This window comes from Herpailurus yagouaroundi, unplaced genomic scaffold (genome assembly GCF_014898765.1).
Source record: "Herpailurus yagouaroundi ecotype Mexico unplaced genomic scaffold, PumYag 29, whole genome shotgun sequence".
Lineage (NCBI taxonomy): Eukaryota > Metazoa > Chordata > Mammalia > Carnivora > Felidae > Herpailurus > Herpailurus yagouaroundi.
The window spans coordinates 115697146-115717655 of record NW_024412377.1 but is presented as its reverse complement, the minus strand read 5'-3'; the positions used below and the strand labels follow the sequence as shown (position 1 = coordinate 115717655).

General features: G+C 40.2%; 1 protein-coding gene across 5 annotated transcripts in view; it reads right to left on the bottom strand.

The window, feature by feature from the left end:
• ANKRD55 (ankyrin repeat domain 55) overlaps window positions 1-20510 on the bottom strand; it is a 175432-nt gene that overhangs the window by 35459 nt on the left and 119463 nt on the right. For all 5 annotated transcript variants that reach the window (XM_040452932.1, XM_040452956.1, XM_040452945.1 and 2 more), the window contains exons 5-6: window positions 16837-16946; window positions 7234-7294 (exon numbers count right to left, since the gene is read on the bottom strand). In XM_040452932.1, coding sequence (XP_040308866.1) covers window positions 7234-7294; window positions 16837-16946 — 171 coding nt within the window. The remainder of the gene's footprint in view (window positions 1-7233; window positions 7295-16836; window positions 16947-20510) is intronic.

Sequence of the window (20510 nt, the reverse complement as noted above, 5' to 3'; positions counted from 1 at the left end):
CTCCCTTGGACTCATGGAAAGCATAAAACACCAGGGTCTGTTGAATGCAAGCCAGCCATTTGTGTCCAAACTATGGAGACCTTTTCTACCAGCTGCTTTCGGGAATTTCACTGAGGACTTAATGGGGCCTTGGAAGCATCTAGGAACTGAAAAGCTAGGAGTCACTTGTAGACATGTTGCAACAAATGCCCAGATGGCCCTGGTGACAGGAGAACCCCACTTTCTTGGAAAACAGAAAGTCTTGGCTCAATGGCTGAAAAGTAACTCATATTCAGTCATGAGCACAACTCTCCAGAATGCTTTGAAGGGAAATGTTAAGTTTTAGTTGGCTTAGAATCCATTCTGAGACTGCTGATAGGATTGAATGAATGTCCTAACTGTTGGATGGTAGCAGGGTTGCTTTGGAGCAGTGCTGTTATGAAGATGAGTAATTCTGTGCCTTGAGCCTGTATCACTGAAATTTTATTTAAGGGCTTACAAGTCCTAACAGTGTCTCAGAACTTTTTTTTTTTTTCCAAAACCACCATAACTTCTGTGTTTTCTGAACCAGAAATCTGATTAAGTACTCAGGATTGCACCTTTAGACTGACTCTAGCAGACATTGAAAGGCACAGAGAGAGAAATGTGTGATGTGACCCGGTGCTTGCCATATCCCTCATCTTGGTGCCCTGGGGGGGGTAAAATTATAGCAAGTGCTGAGGAGTCAGCCAAACAATTCTAGATCCTTCAGGGGATCTAGATCTTCCAAAGGATCTAGAATTTCACAGAAGTCCAGCTTGGCTCGAGGTGACATTTTAAAATTCACGTACTATTAATTTCCCAATCACATATGACTACTCCTCACAAAAGTTGTTTCCTGTAGACAAAAAAATAGGAATAAATGCATCAATCATTCCTACTTTTTGTCTATAGGAGACAACAATAACTTTTGTGTACTTTAAAAGATTAAAAAAAAATAGATGGTTGTAAGTACAGGAATGAAAGTCATTTTCTTCAATTTTTATTTTGAAAACATTTTATAATTATAGTTCACAAAGATTAGTAAATTATTTCATTGTCTTTGTTTTAGAGTTTTCTTTTTTTTTTAAATTTTTTAAAGGTTTATTTATTTTTAAGAGAGAACGCCTCAGTCGGGGGGGGGGCCCGGTGCAGAGAGAGAAGGAGACACAGAATCTGAGGCAGGATTCAGGCTCCAAGCTGTCAGCACAGAGCCCAATGCTGGGCTCAAACTCAAAACTGTGAGATGTTACCTGAGCCAAAGTCAGACAATTAACCCACTGAGCCACCAAGGTGCCTCTAGAATTTTCTAATCTGGATAAGTAGTGCACATCATAATAGCCACAGATTATAACTGATAACTAAAAATAATTAGATGTTGGGTTTCAGGACAGTAGGAATGGCTACTAGTGATATTCTTCAAAAACGGTCACTTTTTCCCTTTAATAATGACAAAATGTTTCCAATAAAAATACAAAAACCTTCAGGATGGAAGTTTTTATAATTTAAATGAGGCATTAACACAAGAGAAGCAACATAGATTAATCTAAGTCATGGAAATAAAGAGCAAATTCCAACAAGAGCAAACTTATAAAACAAAGCCTTTAGGGGTGCCTGGGTGGCTCAGTCTGTTGGGCTTCCGACTTCAGCCAAGGTCATGATCTTGTGCTTTGTGGGTTCGAGCCTCATATCGGGCTCTGTGCTGACAGCTCAGAGCCTGGAGCCTGCTTCAGATTCTGTGTCTTCCTCTCTGCCCCTCCCCTGCTTGCACTCTGTCTGTCTCCAAAATTAAACATTAAAAAAATTTTTCAAAAGCAAAACAAAACAAAGCCTTGAGAACAGAGACCTAAGTTGTTATATTTATTTTTTCAAATAAACAGAGCATCTAATTCTGCACTAAATTGTGACCTATTAGAGCAGGAATCAAGCCTATATGAGACAAGGTAGGTACTTAAATATTTTTGAGCGAATAAAATGACCATTTTCCCATTCTAAGCAGATCACCTTGGGAGGCCTATAATTATTCCACTTGTTGATCAAAATGTTTTTGGGAGATTTTTTTTTTTTTTGGAATTACCACCATAACAGGGGTTCTATCCATGGATAGGAATCAGGCTTAGATCAGAGAAATAAATTACATCTTTACTGGCATTAACTTCAAATTGAAATTCACCATCTTATTTAAATATGAATATAGGCAACAAGCCACAGTACTGTTAACACAATACCTGTGACTTGGCCAAAAATACAAATCACAGATACTTTTGTATTGCATTAGTTAGTGCAGATATCTCAAAATATGTTTTGTATGTATCCCTAGTACAGTAGTTATTGGTCCTACCACTAAATCTTAATAAATGCATTAACAAGCAAGCTTACATATTACCGTTACAAATTTGATCTTTATAATATTTTGGCAACTTTTTCAATATAATTGGTTTCTTTTGTAATCCTCTATATTTTATTTTATATAATTTCAAACATTTTTCTGAGGAGGGATCCATAGGCTTCACCAGCACACCGGCACACATGAACAAGGACTCCTGGCCTAGAGTCTAGAGTACATTTTTTGAAGATCCTAAATGAAATAAAATCTTATTTTTCTGAGAGTAGATTTTGGAAATGATTAAAAGTCACCTGGAGAGTTAAGTGTGGTAAATAAAATTGGTAACCAAGTTGGGTCAACAAAACAAAGAGAAAGGGCCAATAAAATAAAATATGACTTTCCCTTAAAGTGAATAATTCTCTATCTGTAATATATACATACATCTATACATAAATATATATTTGGGGTTGGGGCTCTACTATGTACAAGTTACTGAGCTAGATCTAGGGATCCAAAAATAAAAAAGACATGGCCTGCCTTTAGACTCTTATGGGGAAGGGGCAAGTGAGGGTTTGTAAGTAGCAGTGACTCTACTCTTATTTTTATAAGCAGGTCATTTTCAGAATAAAAATTCTAGAGCATTTAAAAAATTTACTTTATTATTTTACCTTTTGCTAACTGTAAAGTAAAGTGATTTCTAGAGTCAGGCACTGTTTCGTTTTTGTTTTTGTTTTTGTTTTATTTTGCCATTATAATGCACAGTTTCTGCTTATGATTATGCCTTAGGAAAGCTGTAAGTGAATTTAGGACTAAGAATTATGTCCAAAGGTTCACATCTGTTTTTGCAACTTGGATTTATTTTTTCAGAGTATGGTTATAATGGAAGTTTGGATTGTCAGACCCCTCACAAAAATCTACTTAGACCCGAATTTGCATGCAATGTAGGATCAACAACATTGTATCCTAAATACAATGCAAAACAGTCCTTCTCTGGATAAATGCATTTCGGTTCTAACCCAGATGCCATTAGTTCACAGCCCCTTTTAATGGGGTGCTCTTGTCAAAGCTAAAATGAGAGCAAGAGAGGTTAGATTCCAGGAGTTTAGCAACTTGTTAGCTCCCGGTAACTACATTAGACAGCCTCCCTCTATGCAAAGATTCCTCTGAGGTACAAAAAGACAAAGGCACAAAGGACAATCTGGCCCATTTCACCTTTCCTACAGTGTGAAACTCTGCAGTGTGGATAGCTTCTAAATAAGTCACTTTACAATTAAGCTCTGTGGTTAATGAAACATGAAAAACAAATAGATCATTAGCACAGAACAATTAAACGCAAAGTTAGCATAATGTAGTTATGTCTTGTGGGGTTAGGGAGGGCCTTCTTTAAAAAGACATCAAAAGCAAAAGCAGTAATGAACAAGAATGATCACTTTGATTATGTCATATTTTAAAATTTCTGTACTAGAAAAGAAAGCTGTTTAGAACAAACAGTTCTAAAATGAGCAACAGACTATGAAAAACTATTTGCAGTCCAACAGCAAAGGATTACTGTTCAGAATAGAAAATAAACTATGAATCCATATAAAAAATGACAAAGTAACCCAACAGATGAATGGACAAAAGATCTAAACAGGCATGTCACAAAAGAAGTTATAAAAATGACCATTATATCTATGAAATAGTACTCAATCTCATTAGTTATCAGGGAAATGAAAATTAAGACAACAAGAAAACGTGACAAGCACGCTATTAAACTGCAGGTGGAACGATATGTTGACACAGCCATCTTGGAGAAGCACCAGTCATGTGTATTAAAAATAAAAATGTACACCCTAGTGACCAACAATTATTCTCCCAGAGAAATGATTGTGTAAAATACTCAAGGAGGCTTGTACAAGAATACTCTGGAAGAGTGTTTCTTATGGCGAAAAATTGGAGACAGCCTAAATATACATTCATAGGGAAATAGTAAAATAAAAGAAGTATTTTCCTAGTGTGGAACATCATGAAGCCATTAAAAGGAAAGAGACAGATCTATATGTATCAACATGGATAGAGCTCTAAGATATTGTTACATGAAGAAAATAAAGTTGTAGGGGCACCTAGGTGGCCCTTTCGGTAGGACTTCAGTTCAGGTCATGATCTCATGGTTCTTCAGTTCAAGCCCTGCACCAGGCTCTGTGCTGACAGCTCAGAGCCTGGAGCCTGTTTCTGATTCTGTGTCTCCCTCTCCCTCTGCTCCTACCCCACTCACACTCTGTCTCTCTCTCAAAAATAAATAAACATTAAAAAAAAAAGAAAGAAAGAAAATAAAGTTGTAGAACAATATACAGAGTGTGATACTTTTTATGTTACAGTCCACATTTGTGAATATATAGAAGACATTGGGAAAGATTACCTGGAGGCTAAGATGGTAGGGTAGAAGTAATCAAGGACTTCCTATCATTACTTGTAATATTTAAATTTTTCAAAAGCAAATGTGTTCATATATTACTTATGCAAGTAAAAACTAATAATATAAAAAACTGTTTTAAGTCATTGAGCTCAGATCAGGACAGCCGCTAAAGTGATCATCACTTCCCTGATATAAAGTACTATCATATTTTGTTTTACTTGAACAGTTACAGGAGAGAGGTTTTCTTTCCTCTTCTCTCAGTTCTTTAATTTCAGTTTATAATCTAAATCATCTCTTAATGAAGTTAAATTTCTACTAATTGATTCTTCAATCTTTAATAATTTATTGTGATAAGCTTGTTAATCCTACAGTTATTCTTGGAATATAATTTCATTTGGGTTCTGTAGAGGTATGCCTTGCTCTTTCCTCTTGTATTAGAAAACCATAATACTTCAGTAGTAGCATTAACTTACCTTTTCCCTCATTTTTTTTTTTTTTGCCTTCCATCTTTTTTCCTTCCTGTTATTTAGCAGATATATGGTATGTGTGCACTTACACTTTGTTATCCCCTCAAACCTAATGGAGACTGATTATGCTTGGAGCTCACTGGCAAAGTGATTTAGGGAGAGGTAGAGTAGGCTACTACTCTTAAAAAGGAGGGAACACTACTTGTTCAGAACACTGAGAAACCAAATGCAGGAAATCTACCAAGGTAATGTTCCTTCCATTTCACAGCTGTCCTTACTTCCCAGTGCTAAAGAGCTTCTAGTCCTTATAAATTTATATGGATTGACCATACTGGCAACAAAACACAGGCAAGCATTAGCAGTTGGCTTACATAGGTTTCAGACATGCTGTGACATGGTCCAAAGAGAAAGCTGCAACACTGGATGTAAGTGTCCTTTATGAGGTCCCTTCTCCCTGCACACAAAAGCCACTGAGTCACAACGCTGGTGTAACAGTGGGAAAAATCTCCTCTGAGAGGTCACTTTGTGTGAGAAGGAACTGGAGGCATTTTAATATTTAGTACACATTATTCAGAAAGTATAACAATTACCACTGTTAGAAGGAGCTGGGTCTACTTTAACTGTCTCCACCAGGCAGGGGCCTCCCAGGGTGGGGAAGAGTACAGAAATAACACTTTGCTTTCAGCTGTTCTTTCAGGATGTTCTTTGAGCTGAAGGCTGGACAGAGGGCGAGGTCTATAAGAGGAGTTAAACTTTAGGGTATGAATGACTGAATTTCCCTCCTTTTTAAGGCACCCCAGTTTTGGTGAGTGAGGGTAACAGCTGGAGGTGGGGGAAGTGGTCATCAACTTTCCCAAGCTCTAGATCAGCCGACATAAACTGCACCACTCAAGTTCCCTGCTTTCATACCATAGGCAGAGTGATCAAAGTGTGCTTTCTAATCTCTGGTTCTCATTTTTAAAGCAGAAGTTTAAAACAATGAAATCCTCTCTTAGGATTTTGCTTTAAACCCCTAAAGACACGGAGGGTAAAAGTGGCGTGTGACCACTGAGTCAGGGTGGTGTCCAAACTCAGAACTAGGCTGTGAGGCAGGGGCTTTCTGGTGTGGTCATTAATGCCAACCCAGCAGGGAAGAAGCCTGTAATCAGAAAGTTCAAGAAAGACAAGGGGCCCAGCCTCTGTTAGGGCACTTCCTCCCACACTGTTGTTGCTGGCCACCTGGCTTCCTTGAAAACAGTGTAATTTGGTATTTGGAGGCATATGCACTTTCAATGCTATCAGACTTTCTTAAAGTTATCAGACATTCTTAGTAAAGCACAGCCAAACCAAGCACATATTATATTAAAGAAAAATAAAATGGAAACCAGGTATTTAAATCAGTTTAAAGAAGCTTGTTAAAGAAAACAGGCTGGGTAATGAAAAATCAGTCCTGCTTTTTCAAAGATTTAAGCAGTTAGAATAAGATCCTAAGCTACTCTGGGGCAGCTCTGCCTGGTATCTGATAACACTCCAGCAGGAATTTTGCTTGAGAGTGCTATACTGTCTTCTTGGAAGCCTTATACTGTCTCTGCAACATAAAGGAAACAGCAATTGTGATCACCGGCATTAATAATGTGGCCTCCAGAGCCTGGAATTATCATCTATCTGTCATCTTTCACTCAAAGAGAGAAAACTGGCAGCCACAGCTTGCCATTGAAGTTTCTGGGACTCAAGAAGACAGGAAAGAGCAATATTTATTTCTCAATGTCCAGAGGGAAATTACAAAATTTCAGTGGTATGAAATTAATTAAGTACTTAATTAAGCTTAAGTACTTAGTGCAAGATTTTTCTTCCCTAGTAGAAGATACCCATACCCATGGTGGGGATAAATTTCTGCTTGAGGGTTAATAGTAAAGACACAGGCTACCCCCTCAGGGTAGGATCCCCAAAATGTGCTCCATCCCCTCCTTGACCTTTATGATAGGAAGCACTGGTTCAGAAAAGCCCTTCCTGCTGTCCTAAAATGCACAATGGCCAACTGTTCCTTGAGATGTTTAAAGAAGGCTCACCTCATTGTCCTGGTGATTAATCTCGCTGAGATTTGACTGTTGCACCAACACTGTTAGGAGCCTGTGAAGAAAAATGGAAGAAGAGGCTCAAAAGAACAGAATGTGTATGAGAACATAACATTATAAGTACAGTCCACCGAAGGCCTCCAAGTGAAGATGAGCCCTTTCTGTTTATCGAGGGGGAAAGATCCATAGAAAAGAAGACAGTGTGATTGGTAATAAGGCACCTGAGGGGATTCCTCTGTCTCTTCTCGTCCCACCTCCTCTCCATCTTGGTGCTCTGGAGATGGGGACAGGGACAAAGGGAATGGAGAAAGTGAATCTGTAGGCTCATCTTCTTCACCAGACCTGTGTTCTTATGTGTGCACTTTAAGAACTAAATTCTTCTAGGGGTGCCTGGGTGGCTCAGTCTGCCTTCGGCTCAGGTCATGATCTCACAGTTTGTGGGTTTGAGCCCCGCGTCGGGCCCTGTGCTGACAGCTCGGAGCCTGGAGCCTGCTTCAGATTCTGTGTTTCCCTCTCTCTCTGCCACTCCCCCACTCACACAGTCTCTCTCTCTCAAAAATGAGTAAACGTTAAAAAAAAAAAAAAAAAAAGAACTAAATTCCTCTAGCACTTATTCTTCATTCTTTTACATGAACATATGCAGTGGTTTCAAATTGCTTCACCACTTGGTACATGTGTCACACCTTGTAAGTGTATATAGATTATGCTAGGAGACAGCATTTACGACTTTGCTTATTTTTTTTGAAAACATGCAAATGTCTAGGCATGAAATGACAGTAATCAGTGTGAAAAAACTATCAGTGATTCTCAAGCTCAAGTTTTTATCTCACTTGGGTCCCACACTTGGTTGACTGAGGTCTACATTGTGGGAGAGAAGCAGTTGATTGTAGTTGGTAGGGACCAGAATCTGGAGCCAGACCACCTGGGTTCACATCCCAGCCCAGCTGCTCGCCAGCTTTATGACTGAAGGCAAGTAACAACCTCTCTGTGCCTAAGCTTCCTCATCTATAAAATGGGGGTAAAAAAAGTGCCTACCTTACAGCTCAGTGTGAGGTTAAATGAGTTAATGCATACAGCACTTATAGCATGACTGGAACACAGCAAGTGTTATTTCTAGAACACTTAACGCTAGAAGTTTTAAACCCTGGCTCAAATCTCAGAATTCCCAGGGGAAATTTTTTAAAACCACAAATACCTGGATTCTGTATTCAGTATTTCTGACTTCGTAGGTCTGGAGAGAAGCTCAGCTTTCACAGTTTAAAAGGGTTGCTCGGGAAATTCTGGCAAACAGGTCTGAAAACCACTGAGACAGGTACTGAATAAATTAACCAATTGATACTCATTGCTGTGAACTGTGTTCCTCCTGCCTGCAAATTCATTCGGTTCTAACCTCCAGTTCCTCAGAACGTGACTATATTTGGAGATTGAGCCTTTAAAGAGGTAATTAAGTTAAAATGAAGCCATTAGGCCAGGCCCTAATCCAATCTGACTGATGTTCTCAGAAGAGATTAGGGCCCACCAGCAGCATGGATTGCAGAGGAGAGACCACGTAAAAAGGCAGCAAGTGGCTGGCCATCTGCCAACCAAGGACAGAAGCCTCAGAAGAAACCACCTGCTGCCACCTTGCTTGTGAACTTCTACCCTTCAGAAATTCAAAAAAATAAATTTCTGTTGCTTAAGCCATCCATTATGTGGGTATTTTGTTACAGCAGCCCTACCAAACTAACACAGTCATGAAGATGATAAAGGATTGTCTATGGGGAGACCATTCAGATAATTCAGACAATTTCTGAAGGAAATTCAGAAACTATTTTTGGAAGAATTACTTGAAAAAAATCAAATGGTTTAGCCTTTTCCCCAGTCAGATTTTCATTGTCTTTTATTTTAGATGACATTTAGTCTTGAGTCTTAAATTGCTACCTACAATCGAATAAAAGAAAGTGGGACTGATCATGTTGCATTAGTGGTAAATGTAACACAGAGAGAGCCTAAATAGGGATGCATTTCTGGTTATTTGCTGTGGAGATGAAATAGCCAGGAAGCCTAGGGTTTAAATCTAGTCTTACCTCTTTGGGGGAGCCAGGATAATGCTGTGATTTAATTCTGCCTTCCCTGCTGCATGACCTCTCTGAGCTTCTGTATCCTCATGTTTATCATCGGGATAATAACAGTGGTGGTGTAAAGACTGAATAACATAGTAGGTATAAAGCTCCTAGTACACAGACTTTAAAAGAACAGTGGCACTGAATGCAAGCTTTCTGAATTCTAAAATTTCTCCACCTAGTGGGAAGAGGCTATAATAATTGCATTTTTGGATAACACTTTTTATCTTTGTAACTATATTTCACTACTGGATTTTCCCCTTGTAATTGCTTTAGAAGGCTGGAGGGCAACTGGTGACTTTCTTTTCTCTTTACTGGCCATTGCTTAGTCTCTAGGGTTCATTTGGTCTGAGTTGTGGGGAGAGAGTGGGAAAGAAAGGCAAGAGGTCAGCTGTGGTCCAATCTGGTTATCCTCGGCCAACCCTAAGGAGACTGAGATCATACATAGCCAGACAGGATCTTCTGGGACTGCTCCAGAGCAGTGATCACACTGAAGGAAGTCAGGCTTTGACTTGATGGGAATGAGGGAGGGGAGAGCATGACCTCTTGTCACATCCTGGTGGTGGGGGTATTCCAAAGGTCATGGGATGAATCCTGTGTCTGGATATTTTTCTATTTGCCCCTCAAATCCATTTGCTGCCCTGCAATGTCCTGCTCTGAGGTTGACCTGCAATAACTTTATCATCCAACTTCCTTTGCCCTCTGACTGCTTTCTGGCTTTGGCCAGGAGAACTGGCAGGAGAAAGGAGAGAAGCCACTTCCCTTTCTGTCAATGACTTTTCCCCCTTACCAAAGGCCACAGCTCCTGCCTAGTGGGTCCTCTTCTACAGCCAGAACCCTGAAGAGGTTCCAGTAACAGCTCCATTCCTTGATCCTTTTGGCCTAGTGGTGGAATAGTTTCCTGCTTTTTTGGGGAAAGTGGAGGTGGGGAATTATGTCACCATCTCTTGCTAGTTAATTTTAAATAGTCTTCCATTAAACTTTGTTCAGTTACCTTTTAATATTCTGTGACCTCCTTATTGTGACCCTGACTGATACATGCCAACCTATATTGATTGCTTGATTCCATTTGATTCCTAAGTGTCTCAGATTCAATAATCTCCAAAGATGGAAACAAATTTATAGATAAGTATTCTCTCTCTCTCTCTCTCTCTCTCTCTCTCCCTTTGTGAGAGCAAACGATCTTGCTCTCAGGGCCATCATACATTGCCTTGGTGGTAATTAAGACTGGACTAGAGAGCAGGTGTTTGGTTTCAAGCCTGGGGCTTCCATGCTGTTCCATGGTACAGGGGAATCTGCCAGGTGCTTGTCTCACATCTGTCTTAATTACCAGAGGATTTGAAGACCCCTTAGTTTTGTTTTCTCAGAGCCCTCGTTCTGTGCTAAGGTAGCTTAGAAGTATTCCTCCCAAGATCCCCAGCCCAGTCTCTTATTAGCACCAGCTCTGTCCTGTTCTCAGCTCTCTAAGAAGCCACACAAAGCCCACCTTATCCCAGGTAGCAGGATACCAGGCACAGAGGCCCGGAAGGAACTTTCTCAGATAGGCAGCATGATGAGTGGTAAGAAAACAGGTGCTGGGGCCAGACTGCCTCCATTAGAATCCCTGCTCCATTACCAACCAGCCAGTAACCCTACACAGGCTATAAAACTCTCAGTACCCATATTTTCTTATCTGTGAAATAGAAATGATATTAACACCTCCTTCTTAAAGATCTGTTGTGATTTTAAATGACTCAGTGCATATGAAACACTTAGAATGACATTTACATGCCAATGAATATTCTGTATAATTTAATAAAGTTTTTAAAAGCTCTTGCTCTTTATATTTTGGGATCCCCTGATCTCAAAGATCAGGGAGAGATCAGCTAGATGTACACTGGGGGGGTACCTTGTTTCTGTGGGCTTTATTTTGCTGACCCCTTGGACTCACAGCTCTGAATCTGTCCAGCACAGTGATGGTTGGGGAAAAGGGTCCCTAAGCCACCTGTCTGCCCTCCTGCTCCTGAAGCTGCTGATGTGAGAGTATCCTGAAGTATATCATCCCCCCACAGGTTAGAATGCATCACCTGGTAATGCGAGAACAGGACCCCAAAGAAATAATTTCCTTCCTCCCTCTATCTGTCATCAAGAGCCATGAAAAGAGGCAGAGTTGCTGGCACTCTGGCAGGGAAAAAAAAAGAATCTGCCAGTAACCATGGAGACCATGAAAAAGACCTCCAGAGAGCCCTGTGGCTGCTTTCAGAGGAAATCGCTGTTTGCCTTCCAATGCTTGCATGTGTAGCGTTGTACAAACACAACTCCTTTCTCTTTGGAGCTTCCTCTTAATGATCGTGCCCCCTCTTTCACACTGGCGCCCTCTGAATGTCCTAGAAGCAAGAAAAGCCCTAGGGAGCTGAAAGGGAGAAAACTTGGACCTGCTGAGAAGCTCAGGGTTCAAAGCAGGAAAGGGACTCGTGAGATGAAACCTGCGTTTCTTTGCTTTTGTCCATCCAACTTGCTATCGTGTTCATGATTATAAATCCCTTATTCTTGCATCAGCTTAAATCCCCACTGAGCTGCAGCTTAGCTAAGGCTGTACACTGGAACTGGCTGGTTTGTTCATGAGTTGTTTGCATCACAGAACCTTGCTGGAGGGCTAATTGAGGTGTCCCCTTGGCTTGTTTACAAGCAGCTACAATTTGAGGCTTCATTCTAAATAACCTCTAGTTGAGCACTGAGTGGAAGGAGCATGCTTAGATTTGGAAATCTAAGTATTAGTAGATTTTAAAGTGAGTATGAATACCTGAGTACAAGGACATAATGTGGCCCATATATGTGTTTAGGATTAGGGGACAAATAGAAATGAATGTACACTAACAAAGGTAAGGAAGGGAGTTTCAGGGAAGCTGAATGGTTGAATTTGATGCTCATTGGATTCTAAAGCCTAGTAATGCTCTTATAGGGGCCAAGGGCAGGCCACCCTAAGATGGGCCACTTTGGCACGGACATTACTTTGAGTTAAAAGCAATCAAAACCCAGTTGATTCAGGGGCGCCTGGGTGGCTCATTTGGTTAAGCATCTGACTTCAGCTCAGGTCATTATCTCAATATTTGTGGGTTTGAGCCCCACATCTGAGCCTGCTTCAGATCCTGTCTCTCTCTCTCTGCCCCTCCCCTGTTCATGCTCTGTCTCTCTCAAACATAAACATTAAAAAAAAAATTAAAAAAAAAAAAAGCCAGTAGATTCAGAGAACACTCTTTAGCTCCCCCTCAATTGCTTGCCTGTTCCAGAAAGAGAGCTATTAATAGAGATTCCCTTTCACTTAACAAACTTACCTGCCTAATAGGGCAATCTTTGTTTTCCAAACATTTCCTCTTAACTTCCTCCTAATGGAATTCTCCCCTTTGTATCCTCAGACCCCAACACCTCTCCTTAGCTCTTCTATATTCCCTTAGTCAGTTGCCTGTCTTTGGAATTTCCATGTCTGTGTGGATTCCCTGTACATAGGCTACTAAATTTGATTTTTTTTTTCTGTTAATCTGTGTCATGTCATTTTGATTCTTAGTCCAGTTAGAAGCATCTTGAAGGATGGAAGAAATTCTTCCTCCCCCACACACCTGTATGTGAATATATGTTTTGTGGACCTGTGTGTGCTAAGGTGAAGAAGGCTGGAGTGAGAGCAGGTGGGGTGGCAGCAGCAGGGATTCATTCTTTAGCACTGATCTATGGTATTTCTTTATTTCTGTCTATCTCCTATTGTGATTATCACCCCGTCCTCACCATCATCAATACTTACCGAACACTGACAATGGACAGTGGTCAGTGTTTTTTTACATATTTTCTCATTTATTTCTGCCGATTTACCATGAAATAAATACTGTATTATTCCTACTTTCTAGGAAAGAAAGCTAGCTGAGTCTTGACAAGTTAACTTTGTCCAAGATAATATGGTTACTAAGAGATGGACCAGATTCAAACCTGGTCAGTCTGACTCCAGAGCTGGCAGTCCTGACCATCCTTTACCTCAATCCAAAAGGGATATTAGGTGGTTTTTAGATACATATAGTAAAACAAGATTACAAGTGAAGAAACTAGTCCAAGAGAAAATAAGGGCAGGGTAAATAAGATGCAGTTATGGTCCTACACGTGTGCCAGAGGTGGGACACAAACTGGGGTTTGGGTTTTTAAACATACAGAGAGAAATCATAGGTCACAGGGTCCACAGAGTAAAAATAAATAATTTATCAGGAGAAACACAGCAATTCTTCTTTTAGTAGAATTTTTTTGTGTGTGGTTTCTCATTTTTTAGATGCTATAACAAAGTATTTCCTGACAATGAAACAATAAGGAGTTTTGTAAAGCTTCTTAGGGTAGGGCTTAATGACAGACTGTGGCCATTAAAGTACATCCTACAGGGTCCACAGTAGTGGATCCTAGGAACAGAGTAGGCACACGGGCAGGTTACTTAGCCTCACACATGCACTAGGCAATTAATTATCTTCTTAGTGCCTCAGCTTTCTTATCCATAAAATGGGGAGAGAAAAATTACCTATCACATAAAGGTGTGGTCAAGATTAGATGAGATAGTACATGGAAAGCACTCAGAACTTTGCTCAGAACATGGTAAATAATCAGTGCTATTTGTCTTTCTTTTCCTTATCATTGTAAATGCAGACCTATAGGCTTCAGTGGTTAGCCAAATCGGCTTACAGTTGTGTCCACTTAGGAAAATTAAGCAAACAGGTTTGCATGGCCTAATGGAAGGTCGCTCCTGCATTATGGTTGTAGGATTAGGAAGTACCCACAAGCCAAACTATATATATATATATATTTTTTTTTTTTCAGAAAACAATTATGACTTCATGCTGATACATAAACAAATGGATGATAGAAGGCCAACTTTTGTGCCATAGGACATTGCTTGGCTACTTTCTGCTTGAAACACTGAATGCAGATGCTATCAAACACTGCCATGGTCATAAAATTTCTCATAAACCAATGATAAAATATCTAATTTTAAGCAATGTAATGCCATAGGGAATTTTTTAAGGCAAGCTAGTTTCTAAATGTTCTCTAGGTAACAAAGCCAGTTGCTTTGCTACATGGGTTGTTAAGGTTTCACACGATTCATTTTTGGAGAACATTTACCAGAAATGATTTTGGTTTTGGAATAGTTAATCTTAATCTTTGGGTTTTCTTAGTTGCCACAGCTAGTATTATCATAAATAAAGGAGGATTTTATCTTCCAGAATCAGCTAAATGTCCATTTAGGACAATAAAACCATATCATCAGGACACAGAAGGATGTTTATTTTTCTGGCTTTAGCTTTTCTGAAGGTGGTGGCTGGGTCACTAGGTATAATTTCAAGAAAAGGGGAAACCACAACTCTGTGTTATCTCAGTTATAGTGATGTAATGTAGATCCTAGAGAGTCTAGGGACACTGCTGGGCATAATATGAAATAGACTAATATGTCCACAGAAGAGGAAATACAGTTGGATTGGTTTTTAATTTATCACTGTAGTGATTTGAAATGATGAGCCTAATCAATTGGCCAAATTAACATCAAGCATGCTTTTGACTGAGAAGTCTTAGTTCACCCCTCAGGTGCAATGGCCTGATGACAGAGACAGCTTTTCAGCAAAATTCATGAACCCTTTTCTTAGGTTGGAGTCATGGTTGGGAGGTGGATTCCATATTCCCAAGTACTCCTTAAACACAAGGTGGTACATGACCAGTGTGGTAAATGACTAGTCCTTATTAAAAGAATGTGAGCAGAAGTGAATTGAATCAAAAGCTGAGATTTTAAAGAAATAAGGTGGGGAGACTTCTTCATACTACTCTTTCCCCATCCCCAGACTGAACAAAGAGAAGCCACAAGATGGAAGAAACTTAGGTCTCTGAGTTACCATATGGAGGGGAGCCACCCTCCAATCCAGGAACACCTAAGTGGGACAAAGCTTTTATTGTGTTAAAAAACTGAAGCTTTGGGTTTTATTTGTTACAAAAGTTATAATCACCATAATAAAAGCCGGTATTTACCTTCCAGAATCAGGCAGATTTTGAAATGACCACTCAGTGAGGCTGGTAAACCAAGTAGAGTAAATCAAGGTAGAATAGTCTTAAAGGTACATTTTAAACATATATTTGGAACATTATTCTTGGGATAACAGTATGATTTTGTGACTAAATATTTTTGTGGGTTGTCTAGAAAAGTCATTCTTTCTTTATCCCAATTCATCAAAAGGGAGTCATCTCTTTATGATGTCTATTGATTGTTAGCTCTGAGCTTGCTGTTTCTTCTCTAAACTTCCTTGTTTTGTTGGGCTTTGAGTAAATCCTAGTTTTCTATTATTCCTGGATATAATCCAATGATAATAAGAGGCAATGCTTGGTTGGGAATAGCTCTGGAATTTCCCAAACCCTTTTGGTGTAAAACAGAATGAAATGAAGAAATCCTGTTACCTCTCAACCTGGAAGAGGCCTTGGTCTCATGAACCCCCTCAGAGCCCCTCATGTTAGTTCTGAATTCAGGGTCTAGAGGATGAGGCTCCCAGATGATGAGGCACACCCTGTGGCGCTGGCCTGTGCCTAGCTCTGGGGAATGCTAAATTCCTGTCAGAGGCATGTTCTGTGCTAGGGAGGTTAAGGAAGTGCCCAGAATGTTGCTGATACCACACTGGGAAATGCTATTATTGGCTGCTCCAAGGGGCTTTCAAAAGATTGGACACCAAGGACTTTTAGACACAGAGGATTGGGGAAGCTACACTTGGTCTGGACAAAACTTTTTCCTTTGTTGCTCAATTGTCTTACAAAAATGTGACCTTCTTGATCATCCAACTTATTTGTGTATATTTCTTCACACAGCTCCCAGAAGCTCACAGGCCTGCCTGGTTTTCCTTCTAATCCACTGGTTCCCCTGTCTCTCTCCTTTACTGAGTCCCTTGCCTCCTTCCAACCCATAAATGTTGGCGTGACTCTGATTTGAGACATTAATCTTTCTGCCCAGTCAGTGCTCTTCCCCTCCCCTCCCCACTATTTGAAATTATCCTATTTATTTTAAAATTACCCTATTTATTTGTTTACTAGAGTGCTGCTTAGCTCCTTCACTAGAATGTAACCTCTGTGAGGTCAGAGACGCTGTTGTGCTTACTGGCAACCACTGGGGCCTAGAGGAGCACTTGGTCCATGATAAGCACTTGACAGTGACTGAATCAATAAATGACTAATTGAATGGATGAATATATGAATTCAGATGATGAAAAATAGCATTTCTTAAATCAGAGTGTAGGAGAAAGGGTTTTTCTTTTTAATTTATTAAACAAGAGAGGAATGAGATTAGACTTTAAGATTCTTCTAGGATATTTTGATTCACTGAGATGAGGTCCTATCTGCTGCAATGTAAAAAAAAATGGATGGGCTCTTTCTTTATTCACCTCAGAGGGTTAATTAGGTGACCTTCTAATCCAAGTTAAGTCTCTCCAAATGTGAGGATTGTGTGAATCTGGCTACTTACCTCACATCGGGCTCAGCAGTGGCAGCATGCAGTGGCAGACGGCCATTTTTATCCGGGATATTGTGCTTGGCACCATTCCTGAGCAGACTCACACAACCTTCTAGCCAACCCTGAAATATAAGAGCAACTGTGTCATTATATAACACAGCCTGGTATAACAGACCAACAAACTCTCTCCAGTTTTCTTTCTCTTTTTTCTTTGGTGTGGCTATAAATATGTTTTGTTTGATTTGAAGTGGTTAAGGATTACAACCTCAACTTCAGCGGAAAGCTGCAGACCTTGACATATGGGTTCCTGAGTATTCTGGAGGACCTTTACCCTGTCGGGTATAGATGGATTCCTAGACTCTCTCTTCTGTCTCCCATTCCCCATTTCTTACTTGCTGATATTCCACTTTTATACGCAGTTCCTAGGGATCAATATGGCATGTGGTAGTTCTAACCTCGCATTCTGTAGGCTTAGCTTCAAATCATGCTTGTCAGTGGTCTGACGTGGGTGCCATGGTCCAATTCCAAAAACTGTACTCCTATATCATTCTTGAGTCCCAGCCTCCACTCTGTGCCTCAGTTTATCTATATCTGATAAACAGGCTTTGGTCCTCTTTTCCAAGTTCTCTTTCTAGTAACCACAAGGATAATATTTTTCTTATTCTAGTCAGTCTCCCTCCCAATGTCTAGAATCCTAGTCTAAGCCATAATCCAATGGCTGGGACCCTGCCATCTTGTTGACTGATATGTCTGATGCTGAATATGGGGGTATCACCAGGACCCTCTAAGTGTTCCCTGTTGCTGGGCTTCACCCACTATGAATTCCCTAAGAAACTTTGTGTGAACTCCCTGCTGCCCAGTAATTCTCCAGATTGAGAGTGGCATTGCTACATCTCATGCTTGTCCCCTTCTTGGTTAGCACTTAACAGCTGGGTCATTTCCCCACTATCTCTCATTTCAAAGGGCAGATATAATCACAGGCTAGTCCTCCCTCCCTTTCTGTTCTCTGCTCCTTTAAGTAACTGACCCAGCCCTACTGATAACCAAGTTTGGCCAAGCAGAATGCTTCCTACATTCATCCAGAACCATTGGGGTTACTCCTTCAGTTATAATTAGATATATAAGTAGATGAAACAATTATTACAAAGAATAATATATATGATAACTCTCTGTCCTGCCTTCATTCCTTTATAGCTAAACTTCAAGACTACCCCATCAGAAGAGAAAAATGACTGAAGATTTCCTCTCACAATACTGGAAGCAATGGGGGGCTCCTGGGTGGCCCAGTCAGTTAAGTGTCCAGCTTCAGCTCAGGTCATGATCTCACCGTTTGTGAATTCAAGCCCCGTGTTGGGCTCTGTGCTGACAGCTCTGAGCCTGAAGCCTGCTTTGGATTCTGTGTCTCCCTTCTCTGTTTGCCCCTCCCTCAATCACACTCTGTCTCTTTCTCTCAAAAATGAATACACATTAAAAAATAAAAAATAAAAAAATACTGAAAGCAATGAAAATCAAAATGTTACTAAATGAATGGAGAAGAAAGATAATAACAAAAGAACTTTTTGGTTCTGGAAAGTCTGGAAAAAATCTTTTAATAAAAGCACATTCGTAGGTTATAATATTGACTATGGTTTTGAATTGACCAATAATATATAAGTCTTAAGTAGAAGCAAATGTTTTTCAGTCTTAAGTTATAATTTACTAATGTATTAAATCTGGTTTTAGTTTCTAATGTCCAAGTCATCAAGATCTCTGATTAAAAGGAAAAAATATGACAAAGAAACCCAAAAGAAAGGCATGCTGAACAAATTTTAGAGTTGCCTAAGTTTTACACTTATTGAAAAACAAATCTCCTGATGGGGGAGGGTTTGAAACATTTTTATCATCTTGCAACATTTCCTGGAACTATGCGTATGTGGTTTTCTTTTTTTCTTCAGAAAAGAAATCAGAAAAATCACTGAATACACTTGAAACCAGTGGTCACTATTCAGAATCAACAAGCACATTTTTTTATTTACTATGTGCTGGATGATTCCGCATGTGTTTCTCCTTCAATTGTGATAAGTGTAGGATATTATTTCCACTACATTTTACAAATGAGGAAGGAGACACAAAATGGTGAGGTGATGTGTCTAAGGTTACACATCCATGGTAAGTGTATGTGTATACTGAGTTTGGAGCTGTGATGGACATTAAGTTGCTAAGTATGCCCTTTGCCAAGTTTCTCTTCAATACTTGAATTCAAACATTGCCAGAAGGGGTTGGTGGGCTCCACAGTGCAATCCCCAGGACCACCCACCCCCTTCTCAGGGAACCTCAGAAGGAATAGGGAGGGGTCCTTGCTTGGGTTGCCACAAAGAAGTGGGGGCATCAATAAGAGGGTGATGCCACATGCTGTCATGCAAGCATGCTTCCTTCATGTAGGTCCTTTGAATGCATTCCTAGAAAGACTTGTCTGCAAAGGTGGCACCTCTCTAGGCTCACTATTCACTGTGATCTACAGGATACTTGCTGTAAAAAGCCATAGCAGGAGCAATTATTAAGACATGTGCAAAAGGGAAGGGGCCTGGGAGGGCATTCCTGTGTCTCTCAGAGATATGACACTTCACCTACTAGTCATAGACCAATGGTTTTCAAACTTAGGTGGGTATAAAAATTGCCCAGGAGGTTTGTCTGCATAGACATCTCCTTCCCATCCACTACCCTGTCTGCTCCCAGTGTGTGACTCAGGAGGGCTAGTGTGTATTCCTGGAAAGTACATTTGAAACAAGTATTCCAACACTTCAAAAAAATTCTTTCCAGTTTAAATCTAAGTCCTAGAGAAAGAGGGCATGCAAATAGAAAAAGGAAAAGTAGTTGCTAAAAAAAAAAAATCTCTGTGATAATTGGGCAATGCCTCATGCAATCTATGTTAGATTGTGGCAGGAAGGTGTGGTATTTGGGAAAGGGAAGAGTCCTATTTCAGCAAGGCAGTTTCAGGACACCGTGGGGCTTGCCCAGGATGAATCCACCACTGTCAGTGGGCAGCAAGAGCAAATCCAAGAATCTGCTTTGGCTGCAACAGTAGTTATGGTGAAGATTTCTGGGAGCCTCATTAGAGGTGAAGGAGAATGATGACCCACATGTGGCACTAAGAAGAACTTGCTTGACATAGACTCAAAGTAGCTCTGGGGTTTCCTAGAAGGAATGCAGGGAGGATTTGAAAAGAGAGGGGCTTGAACGTTTTCAGTAAGGCTTACCAAGCTTACCCAATGTTGGGAAATGCTAAACTGAAATCTCTTGATGAGGACTGGCTCTATACAATTTTTATTTATTTATTTATTTGTTTGTTTGTTTATTTGTTTATTTATTTAGAGAGACAGAAAGGAGGTAGGGGGAGGGGCACAGAGAGAGGGAGAGAGAGGATCCCAAGCAGGCTCAATGCTGTCAGCACAGAGTCTGACATAGGGATTTAACTCACAAACCATGAGAACATAACCTGAGCTGAAATCAAGAGTCAGACGCTTAACCAACTGAGCCACCCAGGTGCCCCAACAATTTTTAAATTGAGTACTGATTGTGGGTTGAGTCCTATGCTTGGTATTGCCCCTGAATAGTCTGGTATTTCTCCCCTACTCCTACCCCCGACATTTCCCAGCATTCCCCATATTTCTCATCCTCTAGCTTCCACTTAGCTGATCCTACCCCAC